This window comes from Terrapene carolina, unplaced genomic scaffold (genome assembly GCF_002925995.2).
Source record: "Terrapene carolina triunguis isolate 2854851 unplaced genomic scaffold, T_m_triunguis-2.0 Scaffold90, whole genome shotgun sequence".
In the NCBI taxonomy this organism is placed as follows: Eukaryota; Metazoa; Chordata; order Testudines; family Emydidae; genus Terrapene; species Terrapene triunguis.
In genome coordinates this window covers 1,938,861-1,957,829 of record NW_020664441.1, presented here as the reverse complement: position 1 = coordinate 1,957,829, position 18,969 = coordinate 1,938,861, and the positions used below count along the sequence as shown (strand labels likewise).

Genomic DNA, 18,969 nt, shown 5'->3' with positions numbered 1-18,969 from the left:
GGGAGGGTGTTTGGGTGCAGGCGTCATATGGTCACACTGCACCTAATCTCATAGAATCCACTGGACATTTCATGAATTTTACTTTTTATTAGTGTCATTTGTGAATTATAGATCCAAAATCCTTCAGGGATTGTCACAAATCAGTGTTAACATTCTCAACTGTGGGGTGTGCACTGGCTGAGCCTGGGGCAGTGGGTTGGGGTGCAGGAGGAGGTGGGGGGCTCTTGAGGGGAGTCTGGGTGCAGGAGGGGGCTCTGGGCTGGGGTGCAGGAGGGGGTGCAAGGTGCATGCTCCGGCCAGGAGGCGCTTACCACAGGTGGCTCCCAGGTGGCAGCGCAGCGGGGCTCAGGCAGGCAGGCTGCCTGCCTGCCATGGTCCCATGCCACTCCCAGAAGCAGCAGGAGCGCGGGTGGTGGGAGAATTTATGGAAGTTCACCAGATCTTTGTGTAACTATGACCCACTGTGGTGAGCTCTGATCACTTAGACATGGTGTCCCTGGCACTTTGAGCTTTGGCACCAATACCCTAGGGCAGTGGTCACCAACCCCTCGATCGCGATCAACTGGTCGATCCAGAAGCCTCAGCCAGTCGATCGCAATCTTGGGGGAGTGGGAAAGTGGGTCTCCGTGCGCTGCCCATGCCTGCAAGCGCCATCCCCGCAGCTCCCATTGGCAGCGCACGAAGGCACCTCTCCCCTCCCTTCCCCCAGGGGCCACAGAGACGTGCCAACAGTCAACTGCTTCCAGGAGTGGTGTGGGGCCACGGCAGGCAGGCAGCCTCTGAGCCCCGCTGCACTGCTGGACTTTTAGCAGCCCGGAGATTGCGATCGACTGGCTGAGGCTCCAAGATCGACCAGTTGCTCGCGATCGACGGGTTGGTGACCACTGCCCTAGGGTATTGGTGCCAAAGCTCGAAGTGCCAGGGACACCATGTCCAAGTGACCAGAGCCCACCACAGTGGGTCACAATTACACAAAGATCTGGTGAACTTCCAGGAGCCCAGGTGGTGGGAGAATTTATGGCAGTCACTCTAGGCTTTGGCTCATCAATTCATGAGTCAGCATTCTAGCACTCGCTTTGTCAGCCTCTATCCCACTCATGGCACAGCCTAACATAGTCATGGTTTAGATGACTGCCACTGTAAAGGCACCTTCATTGCTAAGCTCCTAGATCTGCTAGAGAAGGTGGCACAGAGCAAGAGGATGCGGAAGGATATAAGGAGTGCTCAATCTTGCCCACACTCTTGATGACTTTATTGAGTCTGTTCTGCATATCCAACAGGAGATTGTACCAGCTTTCCGACAGTGACGTCACCAGACCTGCAAGAGAGGAGAGGGCAATGAGGGGCAGGGCTGGACGCAGCAGTTTCCTGGCAACTCTTGGGCCACATGTTGCAGCTTCCAGCAGGCTGGGAATAGCAAGCTCTTGCCTGGCAGTTAATGGGTAGAGATGGTCACAAGTGCTCCCCCCGCCCAGGAAATTGAAATGGAAGTGAAAAAAAATCATTCTCTTGCATATTTTCCACAGAAAACTTCATTTTTCAGCAAAAATTCAGACCCAAAAAGATTAAAATCCAGAAAAGCTGGTGCCTCTTGGGAGCTGTTGTTCAGGTACCTTATGCTCCCATTCCATGTAGGGCAGGCTCCCTGATGGGACTACATCTCCCATGATGCACCACAGTGTCGCCTCTTGGAGAGGGATGGCAGCACATCATGGGACATGTAGGCAGTCTGAGGAGCCCAGTCAAGGAAAGCGAGTGGGAACATGAGGAAACAACTACAACTCACATGAGGCACCGCAGCAGCATTTCTAAATAAAAAAAACTATTTTTTTTTTTAGCAGAAGTATTTTAATTGACACCAAAAAAATCAAAATTTGCTGGTGAGAGCATACACTGTGCAAATATTTTAAATTTTTCATCAAAAACCAATTTGCCCAGCCCAACTAATGGCTCCAGGAGGGCTCTGTTATCGAATCCACTTTAGCAGCTTCCTTTCAAGGCCCATATTAGTGCCCCATCCAGGATCTGAGATCCCACACAACAGGCCCTGGCAGCAGGGCGAGAGGCAGCCGAGGAGCACTCCCCTTACCAATCATTCCGTTGACCGTGCCGAAGAGCACCGAGCCCTGCGTCGGTGTGGACGTCTCGCCCAGGTTCTGCATGACCAGGGAGCCATGGCAGAACACGTTGACAAACTCCCCCAGGTGGAACAGCCCCACTTCCTGCAAGTGCTGGCGCTCCTCATCGGTCGTGGCAGCGCTGAAATGCAAGGACCCTGGTAGGCACCGGGGTAAGAACACAGACCAGAGGCACCACAGAGACATGTCCCCCTGCACACAAGCACACTCCCCATTCCAGTACTCTGAGTTAACACACACACCTCCCCACAGCCACATTCCACACACAGAAAAGAGGCAGGTCCTGCCAGCTAACACCCACCTGTAAAGGGAGGGGATGATAGGATGTACCACCCCACCACCATTATCAGGCACTGCGTCATGCCCAGAGCCAGCTTACCTGTCCTTCTGGCACACAAACAGGTTAAAAGCATTCTCTGCTCCCAGGAAGTTGTCATCGTCCAAGATCTCCACAGCGCTCATCCAGTTTGGGTTGAAGTCTCGAGCAATCTTAAAGGGGATGACACACACCAGGGGAGATCAGGCCCTGCTGTGAGCCCCCAAGGTGATATCCTCATGGAGCCACCCTGCCCCACCCAACACCAAGGTTACAATGGCATGGGGGAAGCCCAGTGATGAAGTCAGGTGGAAGGAGGAAGCACCAGCCCATGTCAGAGCTAGAGGAAGGAGGTTTGCACATTCATAAGGCCCCTTGGAGGAGCAGCAGGACAGTACAAACTCCAAACAGTTGATGGGATCATTATCCCATCTCCCTAGGAGAGGGACTCTGTGCCAGTTTTCTGCAGAAGTGGCTCTTTCTGGAGGAGCCTAGGAAGGTGGGGCCTTTGGATGGAAAAGCAGGCTGATCCCTGGGAGGACTACACCAGAGAGCCAGCTACCCCAGCAGCACATTCCCTACCCCGAGAACGTAACAAGGATCCTGGCAGGGCAACCCATGTTGCTTGTGAGGGGGGCTGGTCTCTCATCAGGACACCTTGTACTACCAACCCTGGATCCCACCACAGGAAGCCAGGACAACCCACCTCCTGGCCCGATGGCAGGCACCAGATATTGCACAAAGCATCCTTTCCTCAAGGCCTGTGACACTGAACCAGATCCCCCAGCAGCCTGTCTCACAGGAGCTCACAGAGATCTGCCAAGGGGTGGATTCAGTAGATCCTGTTCTTAGGGACACTGGGCCTCAAAGGGAAGCCAAGCTCTGTTGGCTCTCCTCTGGTCAAACTGCCCTCTCCTTACCCCACAAGCTGCTCTCCCTTTCCTGAAAGCCCCTTGCTGTACCACAGGATCGAGACCCCAATCGCTTGGATCACCCTGGGTGGGAAGAGTATCGATACCTCCTCAAAGTTACCCTCCATGGGCTTGTAGGCGAGAAGCAGGACAGAGCGCATCAGATCTCCAACCAGGATGAAGTCGCCCTTGGTCTTTACGTAGAGAGCCATGATGTTATTATAATGGTTACACTCTGTGCGCAGCTCCTTCTCTGCCGTCCACTCATACAGACGCACCTGAGGGAACAGACGTGTGAGCCAGGGCCAGCACAGAAACACGAGAGAGACACAGCAGCCCAGAATAGCCCAGCACACCAGAGCTCAGGAGCTCTTTCAATCTCGTGGCTGAGCCGCCTCCCAACTCTGGAGGAAAGTCTTCCCTGGGATATCCAGGGCCTTGCTGGAGCCTTACCGTGCTGTTGATGCTGGCTAGGAGCTTGCCGTTGAACTCCACCATGGAATACACAGCCCCTTTCACTTCCTTCTCGGCCAGACTCTGCAGTTTCCCTGGAACGCACCAATAGACTCTTTGGTTACCCTCTGTGCCCCCCCAAGAGCAGCTACAAGACCCTCTGTGGAACCCAAACAAGATGCTCTACTCAAGTCTGTTCTCTCCCTAGAAAGGCTAAGTCCATTTCTCAGCCAGTCTGTGGGCAACTGCTGGCCCAGTGACAGTAGAGGAAGGATGTGAGAGGTAAGACTGGAAAGACCATGGGATTCAGACTCTGGCTCCGGAAGGAAGTTAGGGTGAAGGATTACTGTGTCCTAATGGGAGATGGGGAGAAGTTACCATAATTTGGAGGTTGGTTCACAGCAGACCAAAAGCCCCCAAGCAGCAGAAGAGTCTGGGGGGACAAGCTTTCTCATGGACAACTGGCAACCATCTGTCAGCAGGCCTGTGAGGGAAGCCAAAGTGCCTGTTGCAGTGATGTCCATTCCCAAACCTCTGGGATTAGGGGGTGACCTCCCTCGGATGATTGGAGTGCTGCCAGGAGAAGGACCCCGTACAGGAACTCGGCCTTCTCCCTCTTACCATCTGAGTAGTGGAAGACTACAATGCGACCCTGTTTGGGCTCAGCCTCCTCAGGATACACCATGGCCGTGCCCACGATGAAGTACGTGTTGGGGTCTTTGCCCAGCTTGCAGGAGACCAGGCTTAGGGCGTATTCATTCTGCAGGAACTGGTGAGCGTGGAGCACTGGGCGTAGGAAAGAGAAAAGCAATTGGGTTGTGACTAAGAGCCACCTCCCCTCCCACGCTACTGGACCAGCCTATCAAAAGGAATTAATAGCCTGCTCCATGTGCCCAAGTGACAGAGCCAAGAGCTGTCCTGGAGACCCCCTCTTTTCCTGACTGTGCTTCCGCTTAGTATAACCCCCTTGGCCTCACACCCAGCCCTCCTCCAGGAGTCCCCATCCCTTTGCCTTTCCTTCTGATAAAGCCTCTTTTTCATAGAACTGCTGGTCTCATCCATGCCCCTTTGCCGAATGTGCATTGCAAGGGAAAGTGTTCAGCAGGTGAGCTGGGCCCCCTCCTGGGGGCAGGAAGAAGGGAGTATTTGGGGTTGGTACCTTCAAAGGTGTGCTGGTCTATGATGAGTAGATTGTGCACCTCCACCTCCTCTCCGAAGGATGTCTCGTGCGGAGCAGTGCTGCTGGAAAACAGCTTGCTGGAGCTGACGCTGCTGGACAGGGCCTGGGACAGAGAGCGAGAGATCACACCCTCAAGCTACTCGCAGCGGCCTGGCACATTGGGAGAGCAGAGAGGCTGAATGAGAGAGAAAGCTGGAAATGCAGGGCAGGGGTAAGAAGACGAATGAGATCCCAGACAAGCCTCTTGGCCAAACGGGCCACCGACGTGGGGGAACATTTCTTCCCATGGGAAAATCCAGATGCAGCTGCTCAGGGGCACATGAGCACATTGGACTCTCCCTCAGAGAGTCTTCTGAAGCCAGACTGATGGAACAGCAGAACAGAATTCAGGCTAAGGGCCCTTTAAGAAACACACAGAATGATGAGATGGAAGTTTCCATGGCAGCTTCTGAGAGGACCTTTGTATCAGCCATGGAGAAAAGGAAACAGCCCAGGATGGATCAGTGATCCTATCTAATGAGCAATCGGAATGGTAAGGCCCAGGGAAACGAAGGAGACCTGGGGCTCCGGGCTGAGAGAAAAGGGGAACATGTGGCAGGGGAAGCTGCAGAGTCTGCTAGAGATAAAAAGATTCAAGAGTCTAAGACAAGAGTCCCACCCTCCCTCCTTCCCAGACTGCCATGGGGTAGGGTAGTGGGGTCCACGTACTCAACCTTGGGATGAAAAGATGGCCAAGGAAAATATGTATCATCATTTGGCTTGAAGAGTCATGTTTCCAACAGCTGCTAATCCAGCGGCCCAGCTCCTGAGCCCACATGCCTTCCCAGAGCTTCCTCTCACCTGGGTGCTGGCACTGGGTCTCAGTGCAGTGGTGCCCCCACTGGCATCCTGCACCTCAATGCGACTCGAAAGCACGCCAAAGCACTGAGAAACCTCCTGGTAGCAGATCTTCCTGCAGGATAAACAGAGCAAGCCGTGTGGGCAAGGACTCCTCAGGGGGACGGGAGAGAGCATCGCTGAGGCTAAAGAGAACACAGCGGCTCCTGGGACACTAGGCTGTTATATTGCTCAATTCCCAGACATCTCCTTGCTACAGCCCCCAGGCTGCTCTGAGAATGCCAGCCACCAATCTCATCGATTTATCCATCTCACCACTTCCACACAACAGTGGAAAGGTGGGGCGGCTCCTCTTTGGAGAACGACGAGCCGTCCCATCGTCCTTCCCCGCTCACATACAGGGCGCGGGCCCAGAATCCCTAACACCCCACTGCTTACCTGGGTGACTCGTAGAGGGGAACCGTGCGGATGTGCAGCTTCTGGATCTCGTCGATGGTGCCGATTGTCAGGGTGCTGTTGTTGGCCAATGCCAGACTGTAAAGAAAGGAGACTGTCAGTGATCAGGGTTGTAAACCAGGTGCCCAGAGAGGAAGCCACTGACTCCAGGGCTCTGCGTAGCTAGGATGCTGGGAGAACAGCCAGACTAACACAGCACTGATCTCCTGATTCTAAGGGTTACTGGGACCCAGCCTGGGCAGGAAAACCCAATGCCGGTATATGGGGAGGGACAAAGTAAGCGATGGCAAGTGTCTTCTCATTCAACACCATCAGGGCAACAAAAGAGCTGGATTGATTGTGCAAGTGAGGAAGAGGAGCGGGTCTGACAGCATCTAGGAGGAGGGTTTCCCTTTCCCATTCTCCATGCAGCTGCAAGCTGGCCTGTGGGTATAGTGCTCACTGAACATGCCATCACCTTCCACCTTCTTGTCAGCCAGACCTGAGCAGGGAAGGCACGTAGGGGTGTTATGCCCTTAAGACACTAGATCAGGTAGAAGGATGCAGCTGGGAACCCTCCAGACATGCTGCTCCTTACCTCACTTGGGCCAGTGCAGAGTCCAGAAGCCCGTCCCCTCTGGCGGGGGGGGGGGGGGGGGGGGGGGGCGGGGCGGCGCGGGGGGGGGGGGGGGGGGGGGGGAGGGAAGCTTGCTAACCTGTCAGGGTAGCCATCCGAGTTGAGGGGACACATGTAGTTCACCTCCTTGAGGTTGACATTGGAGAAGACCAGTTTGTGGTTACTGCTGTAGATCACAGTGGGGCGGTCAGAGCAGGCAAAGACATTGGTGGTGGAGAGTGAACGGAATGTCCTTAGGACAGTGGGCTGGGTGCCCAGCGTCACTTTCTTACGGTCGCTCAGCAAACCTATAGTAAGGGAGCAGCAGTGTTAGGAGCTGCCCAACCAAAGGGGATGGGAGCTTTTGGAAGAGTGGGATCAAGCCGTGAGACACACTGGCTGGAAGGGGCCCACGTGGAGACCAGAGGCACTATGCTCTCAACAGAGGGTGGCTGTCAAAGGGCCTGATGCAAAAAGCCACCCCATGTCCCCTCCAGGAGAGGGAAGAATAGCTCTCCCTCGAAAAGCAGGCAAGGGGTGATCCCCCTCCTGTAGCAGGAATCCTGATTACATCGAGTATCTGAACAGAACCTGCCCATCAGACTCCCCAGGGATGTCAGGGTTGTTACAAACAGGTGAGATCCCTGCCCTGTCAGGGCATGGCCTGACCAGGATGGAGAGGGGAGGGGCCATCATGCCATGGAGCCCAGCCCACTAGGGATCAGAGAGAGGATTCAGAAGAGGGAGAAAGGGCATCTGATCAGTCTCATCCCCCTCAAAAACCAGAGTAGGAAGGGCCATGTACTTACCTGTCTCAATGCTGAGCCCAAAGTAGAAGAGAGCCCCATCTCCCAGGGCGCAGAGGAGATAGTGGCTGCTCTCAAAGGTGGTCATCAGAATGGAGCGGGGAATGATCTCTGCAGGGGTGGGGAAAAGAGAAGGCCCCATTAAGTGTCACACACAGCTTTGTTCACTGCTCCCAGTACAGAATGCCCCAGAAGCAGCGCCTACCTCCTCCCAGCATCTCCTTGTGCAGCAGCTCAAACGAGGGCAGCTTTAGGATGCGGGCTGAAATGTCAGTCCAGAGGCCGATGGCACACAGAGGGGACATGCCATTAGAGTCCCCCAGTGGGGTGATGTCCAGGCAGGCCACCTCATGCTCCATCTCTGTGCAGCTGGCAGGCAGGAAGGAAATGGACAGGTCAATAACCAGGTCTGGTTCCTCTGGCCCCCAGCAAGGGCAAGGGGATCACACCCACCTTATTTGCCTGAGCTCCTGGGGCTGGATCTCCAGGTAGTAGAGTGCTCGCCCCACAGCCACCACCACCTGGCTGCTGTTACAGGAAGCCACGCTGATGTTCTTCCCCTTGGGCTCTTTCCATTCACTCACGAGGGCTTTGGGCTCCTGAGTGACCAGCCGCACGGAGGCAGAGGTGATCTGGAGGAGCGGGAAACACTCCAGCTCAGACGCAGGGCACATTCACCCTCAACGACACTCAGCCCAGGTGGAATGCTGCCACCCTCCCCATTACTGGGAGCACATTCTGTAGGCCTCTTCCTATGATACCTCACAGCCCTTTCCATTCCAGCCAGAAGCCCCCTCCTCTCCCACTGGCCTAACCAGTACCTGGATCAGTTGCTGATGGGCCACGTTGCCACAGAAGAAGGTTTGCTGATCATCCACGAATCCTGTCAACTCAGTTTCCTCCACTTCCTCCCCATTTAACATCAGAACCCTACAAGAGGGAGAGAACTCATTAACTAGGTGCAGAGCACACAGCCCAGAGCCTGCCCCAGCATTAATCCCAGAGCCTTACCTGGTCTGGCCTACAAAGGACAGCACCAAGGTGTTGTCGGTTTCACGATGTGAATCTGACCTCAGGGGCCATAGGCCTGCACAGGGAAAGATCCCACTATTACTCAGAGTAAACATCTCAGCAAAAAGCTTAGGGAGATGCCCCTTGACACACCCCATACTCCTGCCCAGCCTGCATGCAGGACACGTCCCCCCTGAAGCTGTAGGTCACAACCACACAGACCTGTAGAACAGGCTGACAGAGCTGAAGGCTGGCACATATGCTCTGCGCTCCCAATGGATTTACGCACCTTTAATCCCTGGCAGGTCGATGCTGGCGTGTTCGTGAATCCCAATCCCGTTCCGGATGATCCTCAGGGAGCCCTCCTTAAAGGCGCCAGAGCACGTGACCAGCTAGAGAGAGCAGGTACCCATTAACGTTCCTCCAATTCCTCCCAGCTAAGGTCTTGGTGAGGGGGAAGGGGTATGGGGGGGGGCATCTCCTCCCACTATGAGAAGAGGCATCCAGGTAAGGGTCTTGGTAGAGGGAAGGGGTCTGGTGTCCCCTATGTCCCAAAGGAAATTCTTTGGAGGTGGCTCATCACCCCTTCCCCACCCCAGAGTCTGATCCTCCAGAGCAGTCTCATGGGAGGGCTAATCTTCCCTCGTGAGAAGGGATCCACGGGAAGCAGCCACCCTAAGACCCCTGCTTTGCACTCACAGCACCACCATTCGCTGCTCCCAACACAGAATACCCCACAAGCAGTACTTATCCTCCCTCCCAGCATCTCCTTGTGTAACAGCTCAAACAAGGGCAGCTTGGATGCCCAGCATGGAGCACAGTCTACTCCCCCTTTGTAGTGGGCATGCCCCCGTCTGGAGCAGATGCACTCAGCACTAACAAAGGGAAGGCAGAGCCATTATTACCTGCCCTTGACCCTGTCGCTCTAGATCCACCACACACATGTCCACGATGGGGCCCAGGTTGGTGAAGGTTTCCATGGCCACTACATAGGAGCCTTGTTCGTTGCTGTCCACACTGAGCTGTGAACACAAAGTCATTAGCTCCCAAAGTAAATGCAGGGAGCAACCAGAGGTGGGCAGCAGGTGGGGAGGAATCTGAGCTGCTAGCAGATATTAAACTCCCATAATGCTTTGTACATAAGTTGCAGAACACTGTGGGACATGAATCAAAGTGCTGGTATTCTGTATCTATACACCTAAATGTTCTCTGTACACAGGTTGAACCTTAGTCTGTGACCAAGTGATGGAATGTGTGTAATCTCTTGCTGTGATCCTATCAACCCACAGAAAAAGTCAACAGATGTCTAGGAAACCAAGAAAAGAGACCACTTGTGACTGACGAAGGATACTTGTTATTGCAGATGTGTTTTGTGATTGATAAGATAATAAACTATTGAGATGTTTTTAATTCATCAGGATTTGCTTGTTGTCAGAGACATTTTCTGTAATAACAACTTTGTCCAAAATACCTATGGGCTTATCAATCATGTACACTGAAATACCATAAAGGAAATTTCACAAGTAATTAGGCTGTTGAAAAAGGAATTCCTTTGTCTCTTTTTGTAAAGACCCATGGCACATAAGGAGCTGAGGTTTTGAGACTTAGTTGGGAGTGAAACAAGAACATTTCTGCAGATCGGTTTGGTAATGTACAGCCTTCCTTTCTGTATTCTGTATTGTGCTATATCAATCCTTAACTAATAATCTGATTCATAAATACTGACTGAGCCTGTTTATTCGACCTCTTATCAATAACAGAACCGAACCTCCAGCGAACAGAGCAGAGAGGCCTGCAAGAGGCAATGGGAAGCAAGGCAGAGCCTCCCTTGACCCATCCACACCTCTTGGGATCCAGCAGGGAGGGGAAGGGTGAACAAACGCGGCTGCAGATAGAACTAGATAAGGAGAGGGCTTCTTCTCACCTTCACGAGTTGGGAGTCCCCAAGCCGAGAGCCGACAAAGACAACACCATTATCTAGGTAGGTCAGGCACTCTGCAATGGATGTCTAGGCGAGGAGACAGATGGACCAGCAGGTTAGGGGGAAAGAGGCTTGTAGCAGATACACAATTCAAGCTCACTGGAAAGCCCCAGGCCAGAGCAGGGCCCTCTACCCTGCAAACACCAATCCCAAACTCCAGCTCCACGGGAAAGCCCCTGGAAGGAGGTTGAGATCCGTAGCCTGAAGGAAAATCCTTTTAGAGAACCACCAAAGAGTACAATGACAGACCGAAGTACCAGCCCCAATGCAACCCCTGAAGGTGGGGACACTAGCAAAGGACCCACACTTGGTCACTCCCACACACATCCTGGTGCCTCAGGGGGTTTGGAGCTAGGAAAATAGCAGGGAATTAAATCCCACCCCATCCCAGTCTCAGTGGAGACTCGCTTCCCTCCATTTAAGTCCCTGAGCTGTGCTTGCAGCTCATGAACTCCCTAGGCAGAGACCACACATGGCACAGCAGCAAGGGGGAAGAGCGCTACCTCTCCAAGCAGCTCCACACGCAGGTCCTTCAGGCTGACCGTGCCATCCATCTGCTCTTCCTTCTCCAGAAGCAGCATGAAGAGACGGCCCTCCATATCCCCCAGGAGGTAACGGGACCCATTGGGATCCACACGGTTGTGGCACACGATTGTACTTTGCTGCAGGCAGAGAAAGAGGTTGGAGTTACTGGGCCCCCTAGCTTGGTGTCCAGCTCCCAGCAGCTGCCAATGCCGAATGTGTCAGAGGAGAGTGAATATGCCCACAATGCACCTGGCCAACAGTACAATCCTGTGTGAGGTGCTGAATTCCCCCAACCCTTGTGGCAATCCACTCGCTCCTTGGGACAGTGATTTGACTCCCCGCTGATTATATTGTGCCAGTGACTATACGTGAGTCTGTGGTGGAACTTCCCCATTATCAACTACTCAGAACTGTCTCAGGAATTACAGGTCAGGCTGAAACGTCTTAGGCCCATTCTCAGCTCAGGAGTGACCCCCTCAGAAACCCCCATTCTGCTGACTGAGCACTTTCAGCAGATAAATTGTCCCGATGCAGTTTTGGGCCCAGACAGCTGCATGCCAGCTTTGTCTCAGGACTCTGAACAAGTGGTTTTCTGAGTGACAGATGCTGCCCAGCTTCTGGTCAAGTCATTTGGTTTGGGATTTAATGGCATGCTCCTGCAGCCCTTACCCAAGCAAATCTCCCATTGACTTTCAGGGCAAATGTGCCTGTGCTAGGTCCGCAGGGCAAGGCCCAGAGAGACTCCCAGGCAGCATGTTACTTTTCTTACTAATGCAGCACGCATCAAAGCATGAGCCTCCAAAGAGCCTGAGCTGACAGCCTGTCAGACACTCAAGCCATGATGCCTGTATCTATTTCCCAGAGATCTATTGCCACATTCTAGCCCATTGTTGTCTCAGCCTTCAAATGATCTTCTGATCATATCTCTGCTTTTCTTTCAGTCTAACACATACTCACTCCCCTTGTTGCCTCTGTGATCTAGTTGATGCTTCCTGTACAACTTGCACCCAGGAATCATACCCCTCTGATTAGGATCAAACCCCCTGGTTCAGATGCCCCACCTGGGCTCCCCTCTTCCCAAACCAAGCATTCCCTCACACACAGTGTTGTATTCAAGCTTCAGATCTTTCACTGCTACAGATCCTACCTTTGCTGTGAGCCTCATTCAGCTACATCTCTGCTTTGGCTTGGACGAATGCCCGAACCTCACTGTGCTACCTAATGTATTTCTTTCTCTGAGGCCCCAGAGCCCCAACAGGCTTTTGGCTTTACTGCATTCTCCCCGGCACTCAAAGCAGAGAGCAGCCCCACCCATATGTGGCTATAGGGGGACCAGGCACATGCCTTCTTCAACACAGAACACATCCCTCAAGTGTCCGAAGGCAGGGATCAACAACTGTACTAGACACTCATTCATGCACCCAAAGGCCACATCCCTACATTGTCACATGGGAGTAGAGGAGTCCCATCCCACAGACATGCGAGGGGGAGACAGCAGTTTAAAATCCCAGTCTGGAGACTCCTTAGTACAGGTGGGCCTTAGAACTTACTACATGCAGTACCTAGGCACAATGTGGAAACTGAAGTGCAAGGGAGCCAGGCTCCAAGAGCAGCTGTATCCATGGCCCTAGGGATCCGCATTCTAGAAAGAAACTCTCTCACCTTTATGATGGGTGGGGCTATAGCCAGATATTTATCGCCATTGTGGTAGGTGATGGACTCTTGCCCAATGATGATAGCTCCTCCAAAGGGCTCAGGCACTGCAAAAAGGGAGAATGCAGACAGCCTCGTTAGAGAGTACCTGTAACAAGGGTGAAGCATCGTCACTGAAGCAAGATGTAGTAGGTAAGATCTTCTATAAAGAAGAACTGACCTGCAATTACCATGGACGCTTCGGCCTCTACATTCTCCTGTTTCCAGGGACCCTTGTTGAATTCCTTCTCTCGCAGGGATACCTCGTATGTTTTGACATGGCGGCCCTGGGGATCCTGCAGAAAGAGAAGCAACAGAAATCACTGCAGCAGGCAGACAGAAGTGGGTGTTTGATTATGAACATAGTGAGATTACTTGCAGAGTAATAAGGAGGCTGCAGGGCTGTAATGCCTGATTAGGGGCCGCAAAACAGCAGGGAGCATGGAGTCTGACCCTCCACAACCAATATCATGTTAGAGTGGAAATGCTTAAGCAATGCCCTAATCACATTATCTGATTCTCTCAAATACAATATAATTTTCTACAACCTTAGCTGCATGTGCATGCAGTACCTTCTAGAGCTGTGCTACTTGACTTGCCCAGAAGGCAATGAAAATACAGACTGTCTTGTTATATTTCACTATTTTCTTTGTCACAGTTTCTCTTTACTGACAGTCTTTTTAAATAAGTCGCCTTTTCTCTCATGATATTTATGACAACACCCATTATTTGTACTGCAGTAGCATCTGGGACCCCAATCATGGATCAGTCTATTGTGCTAGGTGCTGTACAAACACATAATAAAGACAGCTCCTGTCCCAAAGAGTTACAGTATAACAATCTGAGAGACAACAGGTGGATACAACAAATGGAAGAGCACATAGTAACAATGAGATGATACTGGCTAGCATAAAAAGCAGTGGTCTCAGCAGACCCACTCCCTGACCATTATCCAGTTTACCCATGGACTCTGCTCTTCTATTCAGCCAGCAGGGCAGCCTTCCACAGATGCAGTTTAGGAGATCAGGCAGTTAACTATCAACCTAACCTAGCTGCAAACATGTAAGCTAGTGTGACAGCCAGCATGCTGACAAACACCAGGGGGACTGAACCAGGGACCTCCAAAGCTAAAATTGACCCAGAGACTCATGCTCTGTAGCTGGGGCTGTAACAAACTCATATCCCCTGTGGATCAGGCACAGAGAGGGTCATGTAACACACACTGACTAGAGGGTTACATAAACTCTTGCTATTACGTAAAGTTATTATTTTGCAGTATGTTGTGTAAGCACAGTTTACTAGTACTTTTCACAAAAATGATTTTTCTGAACTAATGTTTATCTGACACACAGAATAGTGCTCTGTACTACCAGGTTACAGAAAACCCATACAGCACTATTATTTCGAAACTGTATGGGATCCAGGAACTACAGACTGTATTGTAAAGATGCAGGTGCCCAAATGGGCAGAGTTAAGGTTGTGAGCATGGTTCTATTATGAAAAATTACTCTTTTTTTTGTCAAAGGGCACTGTTAGGCTCTCCGTGTGTTGTGTCTTGGCAATTTTCAGATCCAATCAACAGTTTCTAAGGAAAAGATTTTTACTAACTGCCTGCTCTGCAAAATCAAAGTTAAGCTGGGTTCTTTCCGGCTCACACTTCCAGCTGCATAATCTTTGTTGAACTTAAATCACTCGGTTGGCAATGCTCTAACTCAAGGAGCGTGAGCTGGATTCTCTTCTGATTGTGTTGGCAAACCAGTGTTAACCAAAGTAAAGAGCAGTAACAGCTTAGGTTTATCAGTAAAGCAAGAAACAATTACAAGGAATACAAATGGGGAATAGATTTGAGTGTAAAGCCGCTGTTTTAACAGTAGCTTTTCAGAGTAAAAATGCATTTTAACTCTGGCATTTCTGGACCAATATTGAGTCCTTTCAACTGGGATGTTTTCTTAACAGTCTTTTGTATGGAATTTTATTCCTATTTGTGGTATCAGCCTTTGGCGTAAAAAAAAAAGGGACATCCACCAACATCTAAGAACATGCACTGCAATTCTGCTCAGTCCAAATTCTCTGATCAGGATTAATAAATTGAGAGAGAATTAGACACGAAAAATAAACTCGGAAACCTCTCCTCGCCTACACGCACACAATTCAGAGAGACAGCAACCAAACCAAACCAAACGTTTTATGTCAGAATGAATGAGTCAGACAGAATGCGCATCTCACTCTGCTGCAAGGGCAAAATTTACTGCGCTGCATTAAGTGTTTGTAGGCAGACACAAATCAAACCAACCCTCCCTTCTTATACCAGGACTGTTTATTTATTATAAACAGGGCATTCATAGCTTCACTCTTAATTAGAAACGTTTACAACCCCCAGGTCTGTGGAAACAAAGCCCTGTTTTGCTACTGACTATATGAAAGACCCTTGTCTCTGCTGCTTTGGTAGAAAGAGGCATGTTGTGAGTACAAACCTGGAATTCCTGAGTTCTTACCCAGGCTCTGACATGGACTCTATGAGCTTGGTCAAGTCACTACCACTCTCTGCCTCAGTTTCCCCACCAGCACAATTGGGGAAATGCTTTCTTAATCTCACAGGGGTAATTTGCACTTTATAAACTGTTGTGTAAAGGCCATTATTTATACTTATTAGCTTTAAGGAAGCCACAAACATCCCAAACTGGGTGCAATGGTTACACAAACCTCATTGCTGTAGCATGTGTAAGTTTTATGGAGCACAGATATAATAAAAGCAGTACAGGCAAATGTCATGATGGAAGGGTTCAACATCACTGTGGTTACATGGACATGCCCTGAAGAGGTCATCGCTAAAGATGAGGGGGAAGCTCAGGCTCCCTTGGCCTCTCTGCTCAGACTGCCAACAATTAGCACACTGTGGCCTAGCGGATAGACCACTGGACTGGGAGTCAGGAGACATGGGTTCCATTCCCAGTTCTGACACAGTCTATGTCACAGCTCTACTATGTGTCTCAGGTTTGCCATCTGTAAAATGGGGATAATGTTACTGACCTCCTTTGTAAAGTGTGCAGATCTACTGATGAAATACACATTATAAAAGCTAGATTATTATTATTATTACTTGTGCTCGTGACTTTTATGTGATCTAGCCATTAAGAACTAAACTGAAGCTACCAAACTCATTTCACACAGGCACCAAGAATCCATCAGGCAGCAATGACTTTCAGTCAGTGTCTACATTGCCAGTGCAAATCTAGCCCAGGCAGATAAAGACAAAGGGCTCCATGTCCTCTCACCAATTTTCTCAGCCAGCCAGCCCACAGAGTTGGTTTGTTTTGAGATGTGTAAGTGGAGATTTAACAGTGCTCAGAAATGTTCCCTTTGGGAGACTATCCCAACAGTAAGACAGGCTTGAGGCTCCTACAGAAATGAAAAGTAGCCTTAACCTATAGCTGAACAGGATTTACTGACTCCTTGTAACAACTGAGAAGGAGGCAGATCAGGGCCCAACATCACCTTCTATAAAGAAATAGCCAGAACCTGTAAACCCAATCTGAGCTCTCCTCAACCTACCCAATGCATGCTGAGAGACATTTCTACTAACCATTTAATGAGAAATAGTCACATCTAAAGCACCAGTCATCCAAGAATCTCAATGCTCCTAAAGAGGGAAGACTTGACCTCCTGTGGAGTGCTAATACCCATGTGGCACAGACAGAGGTGAGGTGGCTTTCCCTAGGTCACACAGTCAGTCAAGTCCTAACTCCCAGCCTCTTGCTCTAACCACTAGACCACAATGCTGCTTAGCATAGGTTCCAGGACAGCATAAATGACTTGGACAATTACAAGGACATTCAGGGGCTCCAACTCACACCAGCACTGCCCACTGGATTTCCAATACCCTCTATTCAGGGACAACTCAAGGAAGTCACCCAGGGTACCTGGTAAACAAAGCAGATGGTAGGAGCCTGGCAGCCATAGAGGAATTTGACATCGATGACCTGCAGCTCCTCCAGGCGGATGTTAAAGGCCTTTAACTCCTTGTTGTCCCGGTCCAGAGGAATGACCTTGAAGAGGCCATCATAGAGCCGCAATCCAATCATCCGACACTCTGGGTCAATTATGCCAATTATACCCGTCTCTGACGGCCGACCAATGCGATCCTGGGAGAGAAGAGACTACTATCAGAAAGAGACCCAAACAAAGAAGCAAGAGAAAACTCAGTGAGGTCAAGAGACAATGTCCTTTCCGCCAATGAGCCATGACATCCTCCAAAGATAAACAGCCAGCCTCAATAACTGGACTCTCAGTTTCCTGTAGCACAAACACTTTGCAGTCTTTTTTCTAGGGAGGCAACATGGCTTAGTAGATAGAGCACTGAACAGGGACACACAAGACCTGTGTTCTAATCCTATGTCTGCTTGAATGACTCAGACATGTCACCAACCTGTGCCTCAGTATCCCCATCAGTAAAATGAGAATAATGATGCTTACCTCTTTTATAAAACACTTTGAGATCTATAGATAAAAAACACTATCTGAGACCTAGGTATTATCTGTAGATCTCTTAGCACATTACAGGTAGCAAAACTGTGGCACAGAAAAGCATCTTGGCCAAGAACATGCTCAGCAATTTACTGGCAGATCAAATCTCCTCACATCCAGTCTTGTGCTCAATCCATTGCATCACAGCTGCCAATTATACCTCAATATTTGAAAACAGATGAAAGGTGCTTTGGCTTGACAACTGGTGAGGAGGGTTTTGTCTGAATACTAGTGTAAGAGACCAGGCACAGACACAGAGTCAGTTGCAGGATCAGGATCTTAGGTTGCGAGCTCCACAAGGCAGAGACTTGTAATTATAGTTTGTCTATGCCAACAGCAAAATAAAACCAGCATTCACAAAAGGAACCTAACAAAATAAAACCAGCATTCACAAAGGGAACCCACCAGCCTTTACTGCACTGCCCACCCAACTTACCTGCACATTGCCATGGGCTCGGGTGATGATATCAATGCTCTCACCACTTTGCTTGTACTCAAGGATACAGGCATTATATTTGGCTGTCAGGATGAACAGCAGATCCTTGCTCTCCCCCTAGGAAGAGGGAACATCAACATACTTTCAGGAAAACTCCATACAAAGGAAACCCATCCAAACTCCTGGCACTGAATCAGAACAAATTTCACCCCTCATTCCACAATCTCATCCCTTCAGCACCCCAGCCAGCACCATACCCCACCCCACCACCAGGCACCACACTCACCTTTGGGTGGAAAAGCTCCATAACTGCAATCTTGCCATACATGCCCACCTCCTTGACGGGCCGCAGCCCCTCTGCCGTGACCACATAGATCTCAAGGCGGGTGTTCTTCGCTATCAGCAGGTTCAGGTCCTCCGAGGACGTGAAGTGCCCTGCGAGATAAAGCATCACAAGGCTGCAAACCAAGGGAGCAACCCAGCAGCTGTCTCCCCAGAGGGGCTCACACTACACCTCAAGCGCCCCGCTTATTCCCTCAGCACCCTGCTCACCCCCTTAACCCCACTCACCCGAGTGCTCCCCAGCACCCTGATTGCACTCCAGCCCCTGGGACCCCCAGAACCCTGTTCACTCGCCCCCACACACTGACTGCCCCCATCCACCCACCCACTGGGCCCTTCCCAGCTCGTGCCCCCGCCCCGCGGCCCTGCCCCCCAGACACTCCCCGCCTCAGCCCCAGCCAACTTCTAGGGCGCCCCCCCGCCCCGGCCCCTCACCCCCCCGCGCGGCCGGTACCGGTGACGCAGCCGTTCACGGCCGTTGGCTTCTGCGCCGTCACCACGTAGTTGTAGGACATGGCGGGGGAGGGGCGGCCGAAGAGACACAGAGAGCGAGGCCCGCGCAGCCCTCACCGCCGCCTCCCGCACCAGCGAGATACCGCCGCCAGAGCGCCGCCGCCGCGCGGGGCACCACGGGACGGCTGCCAGGAGGACCCGCGCGCGCGCAGAGTGGGGCCCGGATGAAGAGGACGCTCTGGCCCGCCTGGAGGACCCGCTACGAGCATAAGAGTTGGCAGGCGGGCGGGTGAGGAGGAAGGGGAGGGGGGCG

The 18,969-nt window shown here is 51.4% G+C and overlaps 1 protein-coding gene across 1 annotated transcript in view; it reads right to left on the bottom strand.

Annotated features, from left to right (window-relative positions):
• The window catches only part of DDB1 (damage specific DNA binding protein 1), a 20,628-nt gene extending 1,773 nt beyond the window's left edge, over positions 1-18,855 (bottom strand). Inside the window, exons 1-25 of the mRNA XM_024198124.2 lie at positions 18,658-18,855; positions 18,148-18,296; positions 17,862-17,978; positions 16,822-17,043; positions 13,083-13,197; positions 12,872-12,969; positions 11,188-11,346; positions 10,628-10,711; positions 9,609-9,725; positions 8,993-9,095; positions 8,704-8,779; positions 8,514-8,622; positions 8,146-8,324; positions 7,898-8,061; positions 7,696-7,803; positions 6,987-7,194; positions 6,274-6,369; positions 5,839-5,950; positions 4,978-5,101; positions 4,440-4,604; positions 3,819-3,913; positions 3,473-3,643; positions 2,518-2,627; positions 2,090-2,259; positions 1,216-1,318 (exon numbers count right to left, since the gene is read on the bottom strand). Of these exons, the coding sequence (XP_024053892.1) occupies positions 1,216-1,318; positions 2,090-2,259; positions 2,518-2,627; positions 3,473-3,643; positions 3,819-3,913; positions 4,440-4,604; positions 4,978-5,101; positions 5,839-5,950; positions 6,274-6,369; positions 6,987-7,194; positions 7,696-7,803; positions 7,898-8,061; positions 8,146-8,324; positions 8,514-8,622; positions 8,704-8,779; positions 8,993-9,095; positions 9,609-9,725; positions 10,628-10,711; positions 11,188-11,346; positions 12,872-12,969; positions 13,083-13,197; positions 16,822-17,043; positions 17,862-17,978; positions 18,148-18,296; positions 18,658-18,718 (3,215 nt within the window). The 5' untranslated portion in view covers positions 18,719-18,855. The remainder of the gene's footprint in view (positions 1-1,215; positions 1,319-2,089; positions 2,260-2,517; positions 2,628-3,472; positions 3,644-3,818; positions 3,914-4,439; positions 4,605-4,977; positions 5,102-5,838; positions 5,951-6,273; positions 6,370-6,986; positions 7,195-7,695; positions 7,804-7,897; positions 8,062-8,145; positions 8,325-8,513; positions 8,623-8,703; positions 8,780-8,992; positions 9,096-9,608; positions 9,726-10,627; positions 10,712-11,187; positions 11,347-12,871; positions 12,970-13,082; positions 13,198-16,821; positions 17,044-17,861; positions 17,979-18,147; positions 18,297-18,657) is intronic.
• Between the last annotated feature and the right edge of the window lie 114 nt (positions 18,856-18,969).